The sequence below is a fragment of the Oncorhynchus kisutch genome, linkage group LG4, assembly GCF_002021735.2.
Source record: "Oncorhynchus kisutch isolate 150728-3 linkage group LG4, Okis_V2, whole genome shotgun sequence".
Classification (NCBI taxonomy): Eukaryota; Metazoa; Chordata; class Actinopteri; order Salmoniformes; family Salmonidae; genus Oncorhynchus; species Oncorhynchus kisutch.
In genome coordinates, this window is record NC_034177.2 from 18,081,508 (window position 1) to 18,097,322 (window position 15,815).

The 15,815-nt window shown below is 42.3% G+C and overlaps 1 protein-coding gene across 11 annotated transcripts in view; it reads right to left on the minus strand.

Moving 5' to 3' along the window:
* Nucleotides 1–15,815, minus strand: part of LOC109889163 (unconventional myosin-IXb) — a 112,200-nt gene that overhangs the window by 17,257 nt on the left and 79,128 nt on the right. For all 11 annotated transcript variants that reach the window (XM_031822562.1, XM_031822566.1, XM_031822561.1 and 8 more), the window contains 6 exons: nt 15,706–15,775; nt 8,281–8,387; nt 6,926–7,017; nt 2,390–2,577; nt 1,926–2,033; nt 1,636–1,806 (listed from right to left, as the gene is read on the minus strand). In XM_031822562.1, the coding sequence (XP_031678422.1) occupies nt 1,636–1,806; nt 1,926–2,033; nt 2,390–2,577; nt 6,926–7,017; nt 8,281–8,387; nt 15,706–15,775 (736 nt within the window). The remainder of the gene's footprint in view (nt 1–1,635; nt 1,807–1,925; nt 2,034–2,389; nt 2,578–6,925; nt 7,018–8,280; nt 8,388–15,705; nt 15,776–15,815) is intronic.

Sequence of the window (15,815 nt, forward strand, 5' to 3'; positions counted from 1 at the left end):
GCTTTCCATCTTGCTCTTACTAGCTAAGCTTTGGCATAAACTAAAACCTACGAGCGCTCTACGTTGAAAACAAACGTTGTGAATAGACATTTATGGCAGAATATTTTACTGTCAACAATAAGGGCTGCTTGAGTCTCTTTTCAGGAGAAGAAGAGAAACATAAATGGGGAAAAAGCAATGGGCCTAGGCCTACTGATTTGTTTCGCCCGGTGGATATTGTCAAAACCAAAATATACTCCCCTGTAAATGTAATAGGACTCACCACGGGAAAAATAATTTAGTTGAAAATGTCCAAATCAACTGTAGCGACCAAATCACGTTGTAAACAGATCCAAATTCCAAATAGACATCAGCAGTTCAGTCCCAGGAGAGCACAAACAAGAAAAATCCCAATAAACTGTGTCAAATCCCACAGATAGCCGGTGATGTTCTTGTCCTTCAGGGCTTTGGCAACTGATTTGAACTGCTTCCAACGTCTGGCAAGATCCACGCGCATATCCGGGAAGAGGCTGACACTCTTGCCATCGATGGTGATGTCCCATATGGCTCTTGTGAGTCGCAGTATCTTCACCTTGTCCTGGAAACGGAGGAACCTGATCAGGACGGTCTGTGGAGGCTCATCTGGTGTGGGTTTTCGGTGTTAAGGCTCTGTGGGCGCATTCGATTTCCAGCAGCTTAGTGTAGTTGGTTATGCGCAGGACATCAGGGATCCATTGAGTGAAGAAACAGACAGGGTCACGGCCCTCGCTGTCCTCCTTCAATCCCACCACACGGGGCGGCAGGGTAGCCTAGTGGTTAGAGCGTTGGACTAGTAACCGGAAGGTTGCAAGTTCAAATCCCCGAGCTGACAAGGTACAAATATGTCGTTCTGCCCCTGAACAGGCAGTTAACCCACTGTTCCTAGGCCGTCATTGAAAATAAGAATTTGTTCTTAACTGACTTGCCTAGTTAAATAAAGGTAAAATTTAATTAAAAATATTGCTCTGGTTCTCCATCAGGTCTGCCATGTTTATGTGATTGGCATTGTCCTCCTGCAGCTGTTTGATAACTTGATCATGTCGGGTTACGGTATCTTCAGCTGTGCTAATGACAAAACTCAGCCTCAGTCGTTCTCAAAAGGAGATCATTCGGGGAGGATTTCAGGCTATCAATGGAAGAATAAAGTTCAGCCTATTGTACATTTTCAGTGAAAGACCTTCGTTACCATCTTACATTTCCTGGAGGAGAGTAGCAAGAATGCCTGAAGTCTCAGAAGAGGCTACTGAGAGGAACAGTGTGGAACTGTCATCTGCGTTATCAGGGATAATGCTTATCTTGCTAGCTGTGGCGTTATTATCTTGGGATTCAACAAAGTTTTGGTCATCCTTCTTGCCTCTCGGATTGAGGTCCATGGCCCTTGGGAAGGTAAGCGCTTAACAGTTTATCAGCCGATGTTAGAATATTGCTTCAACGTTGATATTTAGGTAATAATAGGATAACTTTGAAGAGCTCGGTTTGTTTAATGTCTGCTCAGCTCCGCAGCATAACACGCTACGAAAGTGTTGTTTGTGCCAAGTGTTACAGCATAAACCAGGGTGCTTGGAGTTTGCTACTACGATAATAGCCCTATGACAAATATGCAGGGTAATCCTTCACCTTGGCTGGTTCTGCCTCCTCCTTTTTGATCTCTCCCCTGATGAAGCCGTCCAGGACTGACTGGAACAGGTTGACCACCAGCTGTACCTCTCCCTTCTGCTTCTCTCCTGCCAGGCTGATTACCCTCTTCTGGTAGCCACGCATCAGACCCTTGTAGCCAATATGGTGTGTCTGTCCACCATGGGTGAGAGAAAGAGAGAGGGGAATAAAGCAATTATCATCCATACACGGGAGTCACTCAATTGATAAAGCAGCTTCCATATCTATAGGCCTTGCGTTCCGCCACTCACCGGGAGAGAGTACATGCCCTTGATGGTCTCTCTGAACTGCATGGTGGCTGTGATGAAGATGTTTTCTGTGGCAGACAACTGCTTCCCTCTCGAGCGGAAGTCATTCACCTACAGAGAGAGAGAGCGGGAGTTTAAAGGGATAGTTTGGGATTTTTGGAAGCCCTTTATCTACTTCCCCAGAGCCAGATGAACTTGTAGATACCATTTCTATATCTGTGTCCAGTAGGAAGGAGATTATGGGTAGATTCATGAGCCAACGCTAACTATCTTAGCTAAGCTAGCACTAACACAAGATAAAGGGCGTCATTGCCAAAACCCCAAACTATCCCCTTAAACATATTGTGGAGCATACTATAAGTGTATTTCTCCTCTATGCACCTGAAAACTACAAGAAGTGTGTGACTGAGATCAACTCTCATTTCAGTTAGCTTTTAGCTGTAACATTAATCAGAATATGGTTGGACCTGATTCCCCAGGAATTCGTCCAGGTGTCGGAGCTCGTTGGCGTTGGTAATCTCCCTCTCCAGAGAGGCGTTCCATTGCTCTGACACATGCGTGGCCCGGCTGATCTTGATGGTGGGGTTCTGGCTCACTGCCCGGCCTCCACTAGCAGGGTCTGGGTGGGAGCGGGATGTTTGTGAGAGAGGCAGGGCTGTGTGGAACGAAGACGGACAGACAGAGACAAAGAGACACAGAAACAAAGAGAGACAGAATTGTCAATATGTTCAAGCATCATTATATACAATATTCACCACTTTACCTTTTCCACATTTTGCTATATCACAACCTACATTTAAACAAATGTAATTGTAGATATTTTTGTTACTGGTCTACACACAATACCCCATAATGCCAAAGTAGAATTATGTTTTTTTTATTTTACAGATTAATTAAAAATGAAAAGCTGAAAAGTCTTGAGTCAATAAGTATTCAACCCCTTTGTCATGGCAAGTCTAAATAAGTTGAAGAGTAAACATTTGGTTAACAAGTTGCATAATACGTTTCATGGACTCACTCTGTGTGGAATAATAGTGTTTAACATGATTTATTAATGACAGCCATATCTGTATTTCAAACACAGATTCAATCATAAAAACCAGGGAATTTTTCCAATGCCTCGCAAAGAAGGGCACCTATTGGTTGATGGGTAAAAATGTTAAAGCAGACATTGAATATACACTACCGTTAAAAAGTGTGGGGGTCACTTAGAAATGCCCTCGTTTTTGAAAGAAAAGTACATTTTTTTGGCCATTAAAATAAAATAGATCAGAAATACAGTGTAGACATTGTTACGGAGGCCCATTATCAGCAACCAGCATTCCTGTGTTTTAACGGCACGTTGTGATAGCTAAACCAAGTTTATAATTTTAAAAGGATAATTTATCATTAGAAAACCCTTTTGCAATTTTGTTAGCACAGCTGAAAACTGTTGTGCTGATTAAAGCACTAAAACGGGCCTTCTTTAGACTAGTTGAATATCTGGAGCATCAGCATTTGTGGGTTCGATTACAGGCTCAAAATGGCCAGAAACAAAAACCTTTCTTCTGAAACTCGTCAGTCTATTCTTGTTGTGAGAAATGAAGGCTATTCCATGCGAGAAATTGCCAAGAAACTGAAGATCTCATACAAACTGTGTACTACTTCAATCACAGAACAGCGCAAACTGTCTCTAACCAGAATAGAAAGTTGGTAGTTCCGGTGGACAACTGAGCAAGAGGACAAGCACATTAGTGTGTCTAGTTTGAGGAACACACACCTCTCACAAGTCCTCAACTGGCAGCTTCATTAAATAGTACCCGCAAAACACCAGTCTCAATGTCAACAGTGAAGAGGCAACTCCAGAATGCTGGTCTTCTAGGCAGAGTTGCAAAGAAAACGCCATACCTCAGACTGGCCAATAAAAATAAATGATTAAGATGGGCAAAAGAACACAGACACCGGACAGAGGAACTCTGCCTAGAAGGCCAGCATTCCGGAGTTGCCTCCGGGATGCTTTTCTTTCACTGTTGACGTTGAAACTGGTGTTTTGCGTTGTAAGAGATATTCAGTTTCTTGCCAATTTCTCACATGGAATAGCCTTCATTTCTCAGAACAAGAATAGACTGACGAGTTTCAGAAGAAAGTTATTTATTTCTGGCCATTTTGAGCCTGTAATCGAACCCACAAATGCTGATGCTCCAGATACTCAACTAGTCAGAATGAAGGCAGGCAATTTTATTGCTTTAAAATCAGAACAATTTCCAGCTGTGCTAACATAATTGAAAAAGGGTTTTCGAATGATCAATTAACATTTTAAAATGATAAACTTAGACTAGCTAACACAAAGTGCCATTGGAACACAGGAGTGATGGTTGCTGATAATGGGACTCTGTACGCCTATGTAGATATTCCATAAAAAATCTGCCGTTTCCAGCTACAATAGTCATTTACACCATTAACCATGTCTACACTGTATTTCTGATGAATTGGTATGATTTTTAATGGACAATTTCTTTTGCTTTTCTTTCAAAAACAAGGACATTTGTAAGTGACCCCAAACCTTTGAACGGCATTGTACCTTTGAGCATGGTGAAGTTATTAAGTTATTAACTTTGGATATGTATCAATATACCCAGTCACTACAAAGATACAGCCGTCCTTTCTAACGCCGTTGCCGTACAGGAAGGGAACCACTCAGGGGTTTCACCATGAGTTCAATGGTGACCTTAAAGATTTTAACGACCGTGTTAGGAGAACTGGATGGATCAACAACATTCTAGTTAGTCCACAATACTAACATAATTGACAGAGTGAGAAAGAAGCCTGTACAGAATTAAAAAAACATTCCAAAACATGCATCCTGTTTGCAACAAGGCACTAAAGTAATACTGACAAAATAAATTGGCCTAAGGCACTAGCTGTGCCACTAGAGTTCTTGGTTTGAGTCCAGGCTCTGTCGCAGCCGGCCGCGACTGGGAGATCCATGGGGCGGCGCACAATTGGCCCAGCATCGTCCAGGTTAGGGGAGGGCTTGGCCGGCAGGGATGTTCTTGTCCAATCATGCACTAGCGACTCCTGTGGTGAGCCGGGTGCAGTGCACGCTGACACAGTCGCCAGGTCTACGGCGTTTCCTCCGACACATTGATGCGGCTGGCTTCGGGGTTAAGGGGGCATTGTGTCAAGAAGCAGTGCGGCGTGGCTGGGTTGTGTTTCGGGGGATGCATGGCTCTCGACCTTCGCCTCTCCCGAGTCTGTACAGGAGGTGCAGCGATGGGACAAGACTAACTACCAATTGGATACCACATAATTGGGGAGAAAGAAGTAAAAAGAAATAAAAAAATATATATAAAAAAGATTGGCAAAGCAATTAGCTTAATACAAAGTGTTGGGTACCACTCTCCATATTTTCAAGCATAGTGGTGGCTGCATCATGTTATGGGGAAACGTGTAACCCTTAAGGACTGGGGTGTTTTTCAGGATAAAAAAGTGGTGTTCTTGAGTAGCTGAGTTTTGACTTATATTTGCTTGAAAATCTATGGCAAGACCTGAAAATGGTTGTCTATTAATGATCAACAACCATTTTGACAGAGCTTGAATAATTTAGAAAATAATAAATGGGCAAATGTTGCACAATTCAGGTCTGGAAAGCTCCTAGAATCTTACCCAGAAAGACTGTTGGTGTTTCTACAAATGATTGATTCAAGGGTGTGAATACTTATGTAAATGGGACATTTCTATATTTTATTTTAAATAAAATTGCAAAATGTTCTAAAAATATGTTTTCACTGTCATTATGGGGTGTGAAGATGAGAAAAAAAACATTTAATCAATTTTGAATTCAGGCTGTAACACAACAAAATGTGGAATAAGGGGTATGAATACTTTCTGAACACACTGACCTTACAGTAGATGTTGGGCAAAAAACATTTGAAGGAACTAAAGACAAAAATCTGTCTTCGATTAGAGAGATCGTAAACTTTTCTGTAGGATCTGATAGCTATCAAAGGTCTAAAACTAAAAGGCTCAACAAGCTGTAAAATGTACGTTTTTGGGACTTGAGAGCCTTTTACATATATTGTTTTGGCCAGGAAATGAACACTTCACTTGATTCCAAACTCGTTTTTTGGATTTTCATATCACTTTGTTGATAAAACATCTCCTTTTTAATTCTCTCTAACGCGAAACTGTGACGCACTGCCATAGCAAGAGGCGAGAGCCAGTTTCACAGTCAAAACATGATGAAAGGTCCCAACAATGTTGTTATGATAGAGCTTAATCCTACTTGACTAATTATTTACCAGAAAGCAACTTATTTAATAAACAAATCCATTGGAGAAATATACCTGTATTTTCTATCTGGGTCTCATGTTCAGGAAGTGACTGACCCTGTATCACCCCCTACATCACTGCCTTCTTCCAGCACCTTTACATGAGTAAGACCACTGCCATTTCCAGGCCAGACGGAATCTTAGCACAAATACCACCTTATTTCACAGTCCCAGAGAAACTCCCAAACTTATACAGTATACGCTACTAAAGGCAAGGACAAGTAATTTGACAGCATATGGGGCGGCAGGGTAGCCTAGTGGTTAGAGCGTTGGACTAGTAACCGGGAAAGTTACAAGTTCAAACCCCCGAGCTGACAAGGTACAAATCTGTCGTTCTGCCCCTGAACAGGCAGTTAACCCACTGTTCCCCAGGCCGTCATTGAAAATAAGAATTTGTTCTTAACTGACTTGCCTGGTTAAATAAAGGTAAAATAAAACAAATAAAAAATATGCCGGAGACAAGCTAAATAGAGAAGAGATGTTTTTTCAGATGGAAATGTGCCATATCGGGTATCTAGGATAATCAAGTGATGTCAACATATGAGACATTCACTTTGAATTACCATGTGACTTGACCAGGAACAAAATGTACGCTCTAGTTATTATAGCCTATTGTAGAACTAGGACCCAGAGATTTTCCTGGTCAGGTCACATATTTGGTGTGCCCCAAGGCTGCATCCTGGTGCCTCTAACCTTCTCCTCGGTCGCTCAGGTCTCCATCGTCAGGAGTATGAGCTTCTTTATGGGAACGTTTCTTCAGGATCTTCCTCAGGAACCCTGAGGATCTACAGCACACACAAACACTCAACACCACACCATCGACACACTCATACAGTAGGAGTCAATACAAAAACACTAATTGTAACATTTATGGGTTATTGATGTGTATTGTGGTTTTTAATGGGTTTGACTGTAAATAGGCACAGGTGAGTAATGTATCCAATCCTACTAATATGAACAACATAATTACAAGAGTACCTGTTGTTCGGACTTGACACAGAAATATAATCTGCCATTTAATCACATCTGCCACTATGCAGGAGAATTGGATAAAACATGCTTTGTTTTAGTGATCAGAAGTTTTAGATGTGAATGTTGAATCTTTGTGAATGTCAAGGGGCAGAGGGTTTTTGTATGTAAGCCTACAGTAATAAATGTTCTCATCTGTCCAGTCCAACACCACATATTTTCAGGGTTTATAGACCGACTCTGCTCAATGAGTGCCATGGTAACAATCTTTAAACAAAATCAAAATAAAGACCAATATTTTGATTGTCCAGCCTGATAAAAACGTTGGAACAGTAAGGCACAGCACATCCCAAAAAGTGGGGAACAAGTCAATCCGTTCAGAGTAAATTAAGTTAAGGAATTTCCGGAATCTATCCCCTCCAATAACAAACTGCCTCTATAGCTATATATGGGAAACTCTAGCTTGTGCAACGTGCCATATGAAGGAGCTAGACAGTTTGATTACACACGAATAGTGTTTTCCCATGGGCTATCTGCCTCAGACCTCCGGGGTGGATGAGATTGTCTAGTGAAGGGTTTTCCTCCACAGTTACATCAGTCTCTTTACATTAACATCACATTCAAGCATCTTCCTAGGTTCCTGTTTTTCTAGCCACCGTGCTTCTACATCTGCATTGCTTGCTGTTTGGGGTTTTAGGCCAAGTTTCTGTATAAGCACGTTGTGACAACTGCTGATGTAAAAAGGGCTTTATAAATACATTTGATTGATCATTGGGGTTATCTGGAAGAGACCCTTAGAACATCATCATATGCATTTTAGCATCCAAAACACAAGGCATCAAACCATAATATTGGCCAACTAAGGTTCTTTACCGCTAGTTCCAAAACCTATTTATGCCGTGATCTACTAACAGCTTTTGGAATGCTCTTATGACTCAACTAAAAACAAAGCCAATATTTTTAGGTCCAACCCAATCTCTTGCACAACCCAAAACGAATCAGCCGTTAATCAGCCGGGACTGCTCTGTCCCCCATCCTGCTGTAAAATATCTAACATTAGTTTCCCTGAGGCAGTGTACCTCTCTGAGGTGGGCGGTAGAGTTTGGACAGTGTCCTGGTGGCCTGAGGTGTCATGGGTCCTCCTCTTCATGCTGCCCTTTGACCAATCCTCTACAGCAGACTGGAGCTGCAAGGACAAACAATAAGATCAAAGTGAAGAATCAAACTATACTGTACAATTCCCATCATGTTGAGCAGATGATTGAAAACACAGTTTGAGGAGATGAGGCCTTGGTAAAACTTGATAGTTTCATTTGCGATAGGAAAAAGAGAACAAGAATAACCCCAACCCAATATTTTTGTATTTGACCGTTATTTGACTAGGCAAGTCAAATAATACCAAATTCTTATTTTCTATGATGGCCTAGGAACAGTGGGTTAAGTGCCTTGTTGTGTTTGGAATGTTTACGGTAACGTGTTCTGACCTATTAGAGCCAGAGAAGTACAATGACACTAAGCTTTCATTCAAATGTCAAGAATAAAGAATGTGATATGCTAGCTTCAACCTGTTTGGATCTGATGTGCTGCCCTCGTATTTGATGAAAATAACAGTTCATAAGAAAGGGCAAGGCACACAATGCTGCTGGGACATATGCAGTGCTTACTTTTTTGCTCTTTACTTTAAATCACTGTTTGATCTGGGATTGGAATTCAGCATTTTTACTGGTGACTTGGTTTTGACTTCACCCAACGTTTTTCGTTCAGCTTTTCGTTTTGGACGTTTTTATCTGCTCCACCACGCACCTGTCCGGTAAGGTCGAGCTCTACTCAGCCTCCCGACAAAGCATCCCCCAAGCGGGTGACACCTACTCCCATTGCCTGCAGCATTGCTGCTTGGATCCCAACCGGCGATCTGCTCCTCATCTCCCCTGGCCCGTCTCCACCGGTCTGGTACAGATAATCCTGCCACTCACCCCTCTCTCCCAAGCCTTCAGCACACACATAGATTTTGGACTGCTCTGAATTTTATGTAGGCCAATTCATTTGTGCTTTACTCAGAAACGCTTTAAAATAAATAAATAAATAGTAGGCCTATATTAATAATCTGACTTTTATAGCCTACTGGGCTCAAAGAGCTACTCTCTCACCTTATTGTGTTGGGGCGAGTGACTGAGTGACTTACAATGACTTACAATGGCTGGCTCTAAGACGTTTTACTTTGTTGTGCTTTGTGCTATTTGCTCAATGACTCCTGTTCACTTTGTTGACAATGAGTTTGGACATTTACCCCACCGTGAAGACAGATCTTCCAAAGGTGGTGAGGTGGCAATCTTTACCAAGGAACACCTTCAGTTCTCTGTTGGTCTCCACCAAGTCTGTCACCAAACAATTTGATCTGCTCCCAAAATCTTTCAGATTATTACCAATCCCACAATGTAGGATTCCAAACACACAGAAAAGGCTACTCTCCTTGACATTATCCTCACAAATAATCCTGATAGGTATCAGTCTGGCATTTTCTGTAATGACCTTATTGATCACTATTTTAAAGCCTGTATTCGTAATGGCTGCTCAGTTAAATGACCTGTCCTGATTTGTCATAGACGCTTGCTGAAAGACTTTAATGAGAAAGCCTTCCTTCATGACCTGGCCTCTGTAAAGGGGTATAGAATCAGCTTGATCCCCTCTATTGAAGATACTAGGACCTTGTTTAAAAAAATATATTTTCAGTGGTATTGTTAACAAACATGAACACAGAAAATGAGAATTAAAAACAGGTTCAGCCCCTGGTTTGACCGTGATCTGGCAGACTTACTCCATCTTTAAAAAAAAACATTTGACGAAAGGCTTGGCACACAAATACTCCGACTGACTGGCTGTAGTTCAGGCAAATTAAAAATAAATGCTTTCAGGCTATCCGTAAGGCAAGAGTGAATTACTTTAAGGATCAGTTCTAACTCTGTGGGTCTAACCTCAAGAAGTTCTGGAAAACAGTGAAAGACCTGGAGAATAAACCCTCCGTCACAGCTGTCCATGTCCCTTAAATGCGGACAACATCGGCCGTGTTGCGTGCTTGAGCATTGCAAAATAAATGCACGCGTTACTCAATTTCATTCGCCTCTCCCATATCCACACAGTTTTCTAGGAGAATACACCCACCTAGGTGATTGAAAGATGAACGAGGTCCACACTCCAGTTGGTTGCAGTAATGCACCTTAAAGTTGGTTGCCAACCCAACCACCATATAAAATCTAGAATTACTAGAAACTAACTAGGTTTCCCCTTTTATCTGTGGATACATTTTTGGACTAGAGAACACACAATTTTATGTGACTCAAAATGGGTCGATATTCTACAAAAGATCCAGCTAAAAAAGGACCATGTACATTTCAGGCAAAATAAACACCCAATATCTCAGGAAAACTTAGCTAGCAACAGCAAGCTAGCTAACTAAACGTCCATGAATGTTCCATGTGTGTTTCGACCTGTCCCCAAATTAATATATTTGGTTCAGAGTTAGTTTTGATATTTCAACCTCCATGTCCTGATCACGTCTGGTGTGGCTGGACATGCACCCGGTGGCAGGTGTAGTCTGCATGTTAAGGTTGATGTGGTTGTTACTGACAAGAGGCATATGGTTGAGCTCTTTAATCACCACTTCATTAAGTTAGGATTCCTATTTGACTAAGAAATGCATCCTTGCCCATCCAAGACTTCCTCATCTTCCAGCCCTTCTGGCTCCAGCCCCTCTGCCGTCTTTTTCCCCTGCCCCGCTACACAGCATCTCCTTGCAGGCGGTCACCGAGTCGGAGGCGCTAAAGGAGCTCCATAAACTTGACACCAAAAAACAATCTGGGTTAGATGATTTAGATCCTTTCTTCTTTAAGGTTGCAGCCCTATCGTTGCCGAACCGGTCTCTCCTATCTATCTGAAGAGGTTCCCAGTGCTTAGAAGGCAGCCACGATGCATCCTTTATTTAAAGGGGAGATCAAGCTGATCCTGAACTGTTGAAGGCCAATTTCCGATTATCAAAAGTGTTGGAAAAATTTGGCAATAATCAACTGACAAGCTTTCTTAAGGTTTACATTTTTCTGTCTGGTATGCAATCTGGTTTCAGCTCAGGTTACGGATATGTCACTGCAACCTTAAAAGGGCCTCAATAATGTCACCATTGCCCTTAATTCTAAGCAATGTTGTGCTGCTATTTTTGTCTTAGCCAAAGCTTTTGATACGTTAGACCCGGTATTCCCAGGGGTACGCGTAATGCCGTCGGCATGTGTGATTCACATTAAAAACGTTTTTTTTCCTAAAAAAAAATCCTTCACATTTTCAAACGGTCCAGTTATATTTTCCAACGGGGCTATACATTTGGGTGAGGTTTGTTTCTTGCCTGAGTTACTGCTAAGTTGCTAAGTTTCACTGCCAAAAATATAATTACACCATCTAGTGTTCAGCGAAATAACACCACAATATCAAATACAGGTAGCCTAGTCAAATAACTAACATCCAATCACATTAACTGTTACTCTCTCGCGGGAATTCCACTAAAGGTCCGTATGTAGCCAAACGTAGCTGCTGCTCATGTTGGTATCTGTACTGATGGCGCAAAAACCATGACAGGGAGTTGCTCCCAACGCCACTTCGGTACACTGCAGCATCCACTGAGAGGCTCTTGCTGCCAAGGGAATGCCTGACAGCTTGAAAAATGTTTTGGACACAACAGTGAAAATGGTTAACTTTGTTAAAGCAAGGCCACTGAACTCTCATGTATTTTCTGCATTATGCAGTGATATGGACAGCAACCATGTAAAGCTTTCACAACATAAAGAAGTGCGCTGGTTATCAAGGGGCAAAGTAGACACGTTTAAAAAAAAATTGAGACAAGCTTAAAGTTTTCTTTACTGACCATAATTTTCACTAGTCTGACCGCTTGCATGATGACGAGTTTCTCACACGACTGGCCTATCTGGGTGATGTTTTTTCTTGCCTGAATGATCTAAATCTAGGATTACAGGGACTCTCCGCAACTATATTCAATGTGTGGGACAAAATTGAGGCTATGATTAAGACATTGGAGCTCTTCCCTGTCATTGTATGATTTTTTATGTGCAAATGAACTCAAGCTTACGGACAATGTCAAATGTGATATAGCGAAGCAACAGAGCTAGTTGGGTGCGCAATTACGCAGATGCACGTACTTTCCCAAAACGGATGACATAAACAACTGGATTCGTTATCCCTTTCATGCCCTGCCTCCAGTCCATTATACCGATATCTGAACAAGAGAGTCTCATTGAAATTGCAACAAGTGGTTCTGTGAATTTAAATCCGAAGCCACTGACCGATTTCTGGACTGGGCTGCGCTCAGAGTATCCAGCCTTGGCAAATCGCGCTGTTAAGACACTGATGTCCTTTGCAACCAAAAAACGAAATATAGGCACTGACTGTGTGTGGAAAATGATCTAAGGCAGACTCTCCAATACAACCCAACATTGCAGAGTTATGTGCATCCTTTCAAGCACACCATTCTCATTAATCTGTGGTGAGTTATTCACATTTTTCGAGGAGCAAAGATGGCGAAATAAAGAGCTAAATTATTTATTATTATTTGTGCCCTGGTACTATAAGAGCTCTTTGTCACTTCCCACATGCCAGGTCGTGAGAAACTCACACTCATTCTTATGTTTAATTAATGTATGTGTGTGTGTGGCAGGCTTACAAATGATGGCAAAAAAACAACATTTGAGAGTGTGTTGACCTTGAAGCTAGAGGGGGTACGCAGCTGGAGGTTGAATGTTTGAAGGGGTACGGGACTATAAAAGGTTTGGGAACCACTGTGTTAGACCGTTCCATTCATGTGGGTTGGTATTAGGGTCTTTGGTCTGGTTTGCTAACTCCCTCTCTCAAAGAGTGCAATGCGTAAAGTCAGAACATCTGCTGTCTCAGCCACTGCCTGTCACCAATGGAGTACCCCAAGGCTCGATCCTAGGCACCGCAATCTTCTCAATTTACATCAACAAGATAACTCAAGGCAGTAGAAAGCGCTCTCATCCATTTATATGCAGATGATAGTCTTATACCTCAGCTGGTCTCTCCCCGGATTTTGTGTTAAACGCTGTACAACACAGCTTTCTTAGTGTTCAAAAGGTCATGTGGTTCGGTTTGATTACTACTTATGAGGGTTTAGAGCAGGAGTGGGCAATTCCAGGCCTCGAGGGCCTGATTGGTGTCACTGTTTTGCCCCAGCCAACACCTCACTCCAATAATCACCTAATCATGATCTTCAGTTTAGAATGCAATTTGATTAATCAGCTGTGTTTGCTAGGGATGGAGAAAAAGTGTGACACCAATCAGGCCCTCGAGGACTAGAGTTGCCCACACATGGTTTAGAGCTTGAGGTAGTCACATCATACAAGTACTTGGGAGTATGGCTAGACAGTGCACTGTCCTTCTCTGAGCACATATCCAAGCTGCAGGCTAAGGTTAAATCTAGACTTGGTTTCCTCTATCGTAATCTCTCCTCTTTCACACCAGCTGCCAAACTAACTCTAATTCAGATGACCATCCTACCCATACTAGATTACGGAGACATCATTTATAGAACGGCAGATAAGGTTGCTCTCGAGCGGCTAGGTGTTCGGCCGTCAGATTTGCCACCAATGCTCCTTATAGGATACATCACTGCACTCTACACTCCTCTGTAAACTGGCTCTCTCTGTATACCCGACACAAGACCCACTGGTTGATGCTTATTTATAAAACCCTCTTAGGCCTCACTCGCCCCTATTTTGAGATACCTACTCCAACCCTCATCCTACACATAGACTGAACAAAAATATAAAACGCAACATGTAAAGTGTTGGTCCCATGTTTTATGAGATGACATGAAAGATCCCTGAAATGTTCCATATGCACAAAAAGCTTATTTCTCCCACAAATGTGTTTACATCTCTGTTAGTGAGCATTTCTCCTTTGCCAAGATAATCTATCCACCTGACAGGTGTGGCATATCAACAAGCTAATTAAACAGCATGATCATTACACAGGTGCACCTTGTGCTGGGGACAATAAAAGGACTCTAAAATGTGCAGTTTTGTCACAACACAATCCCACAGATGTCTCAAGTTTTGCGGGAACGTGCAATTGGCATGCTGACTGCAGGAATGTCATCCTGAGCTGCTGCCAGATCCTCCAAGACCAGCCTGGACAGCCACCTGGACAGCCGATGAAACTGTGGGTTTGCACAAGTGAAGAATTACTGCACAAACAGTCAAACCATCTCAGGTGTGCTCGTCGTCCTCACCAGGGTCTTGAGTTTACTGGAGTTCGGTGTTGTAACTGTCTTTAGTGGCTAAATGCTCACCTTCGATGGCCACTGTGCTCTTCACGGATGAATCCCGGTTTCAACTGTACCGGGCAGATTGCACACAGTGTGTATGGCATTGCGTGTGAGAGCAGTTTGCTGATTTCAACGTTGTCAACAGAGTGCCCCATGGTGGCGGTGGGATTATGGGAAGGGCAGGCATAAGCTACAAACAATGCAGACAATTGCATTTTATCGATGGCAATTTGACTGCACAGAGATACCGTGATGAGATCCATTGTCGTGCTATTCATCCGCTGCCATCACCTCATGTTTCAGCATGATAATGCACACCTCCTGGAAGCTGAAAATGTCCCAGTACTTCCATGGCCTGCATACTTACCAGACATGTCACCCATTAAGAATGTTTGTGATGCTCTGGATAGGGATGTACAATGGTGTGTTTCAGTTCCTGCCAATATCCAGCAACTTCGCACAGCCATTGAAGAGTGGGACAACATACCACAGGTCCACAGCCTGATCAACTCTATGTAAAGGAGATATGTCATGCTGCACGAAGGAAATGGTGGTCACACCAGATACTGACTGGTTTTCTGATCCACGCCCCTACCAACAGATACATATCTGTATTCCCAGTCAAGTGAAACCCATAGCATTTATTTCAATTGACTGATTTCATTACATGTGCTGTAACTCATTAAAATCATTAATTGTTGCATGTTGTGTTTGTGCACACATCCCGGGGTCGCTCCTCTTTTCAGTTCGCTGCAGCTAGAGAACGGAAAGCGCTGTAAAAAAAAACACTCAAACTGGACAGTTTTATCACCATCTCTACATTCAGACTCAATCATGAACACTCTTACTGCTGCTTCGGGTGATGTATTGTTGTCTCTACCTTCTTGCCCTTCGTGCTGTTGTCTGTGCCTAACAATGTTTGTACTGTGTTTGTGCTGCTACAATGTTGTTGTCATGCTGTGCTATGTGTTGCTGCTGCCATGTTGTGATGTCTCTTGTCGATGTGTTTTACTTTGCCCCATAGGAGGCCTTTTGCCTCTTGGTAGGCCGTCATTGTAAATAAGAATTTGTTCTTATTTGACTTGGCTAGTTAAATATAAGCAAAATTAAAAAATATGAAAACATTTGAAAATAAATGCTGGTTATAATAGTATAGCAATGTTACCTCTCTGTTGGAAGTGGCACCAGAATTGTCTGAGCCAGGGGACACCGCATCAAGAGAGTTACTACCACTCCTAGAAATAAAGGGAGACCGAGATATAAAATTAATAATCA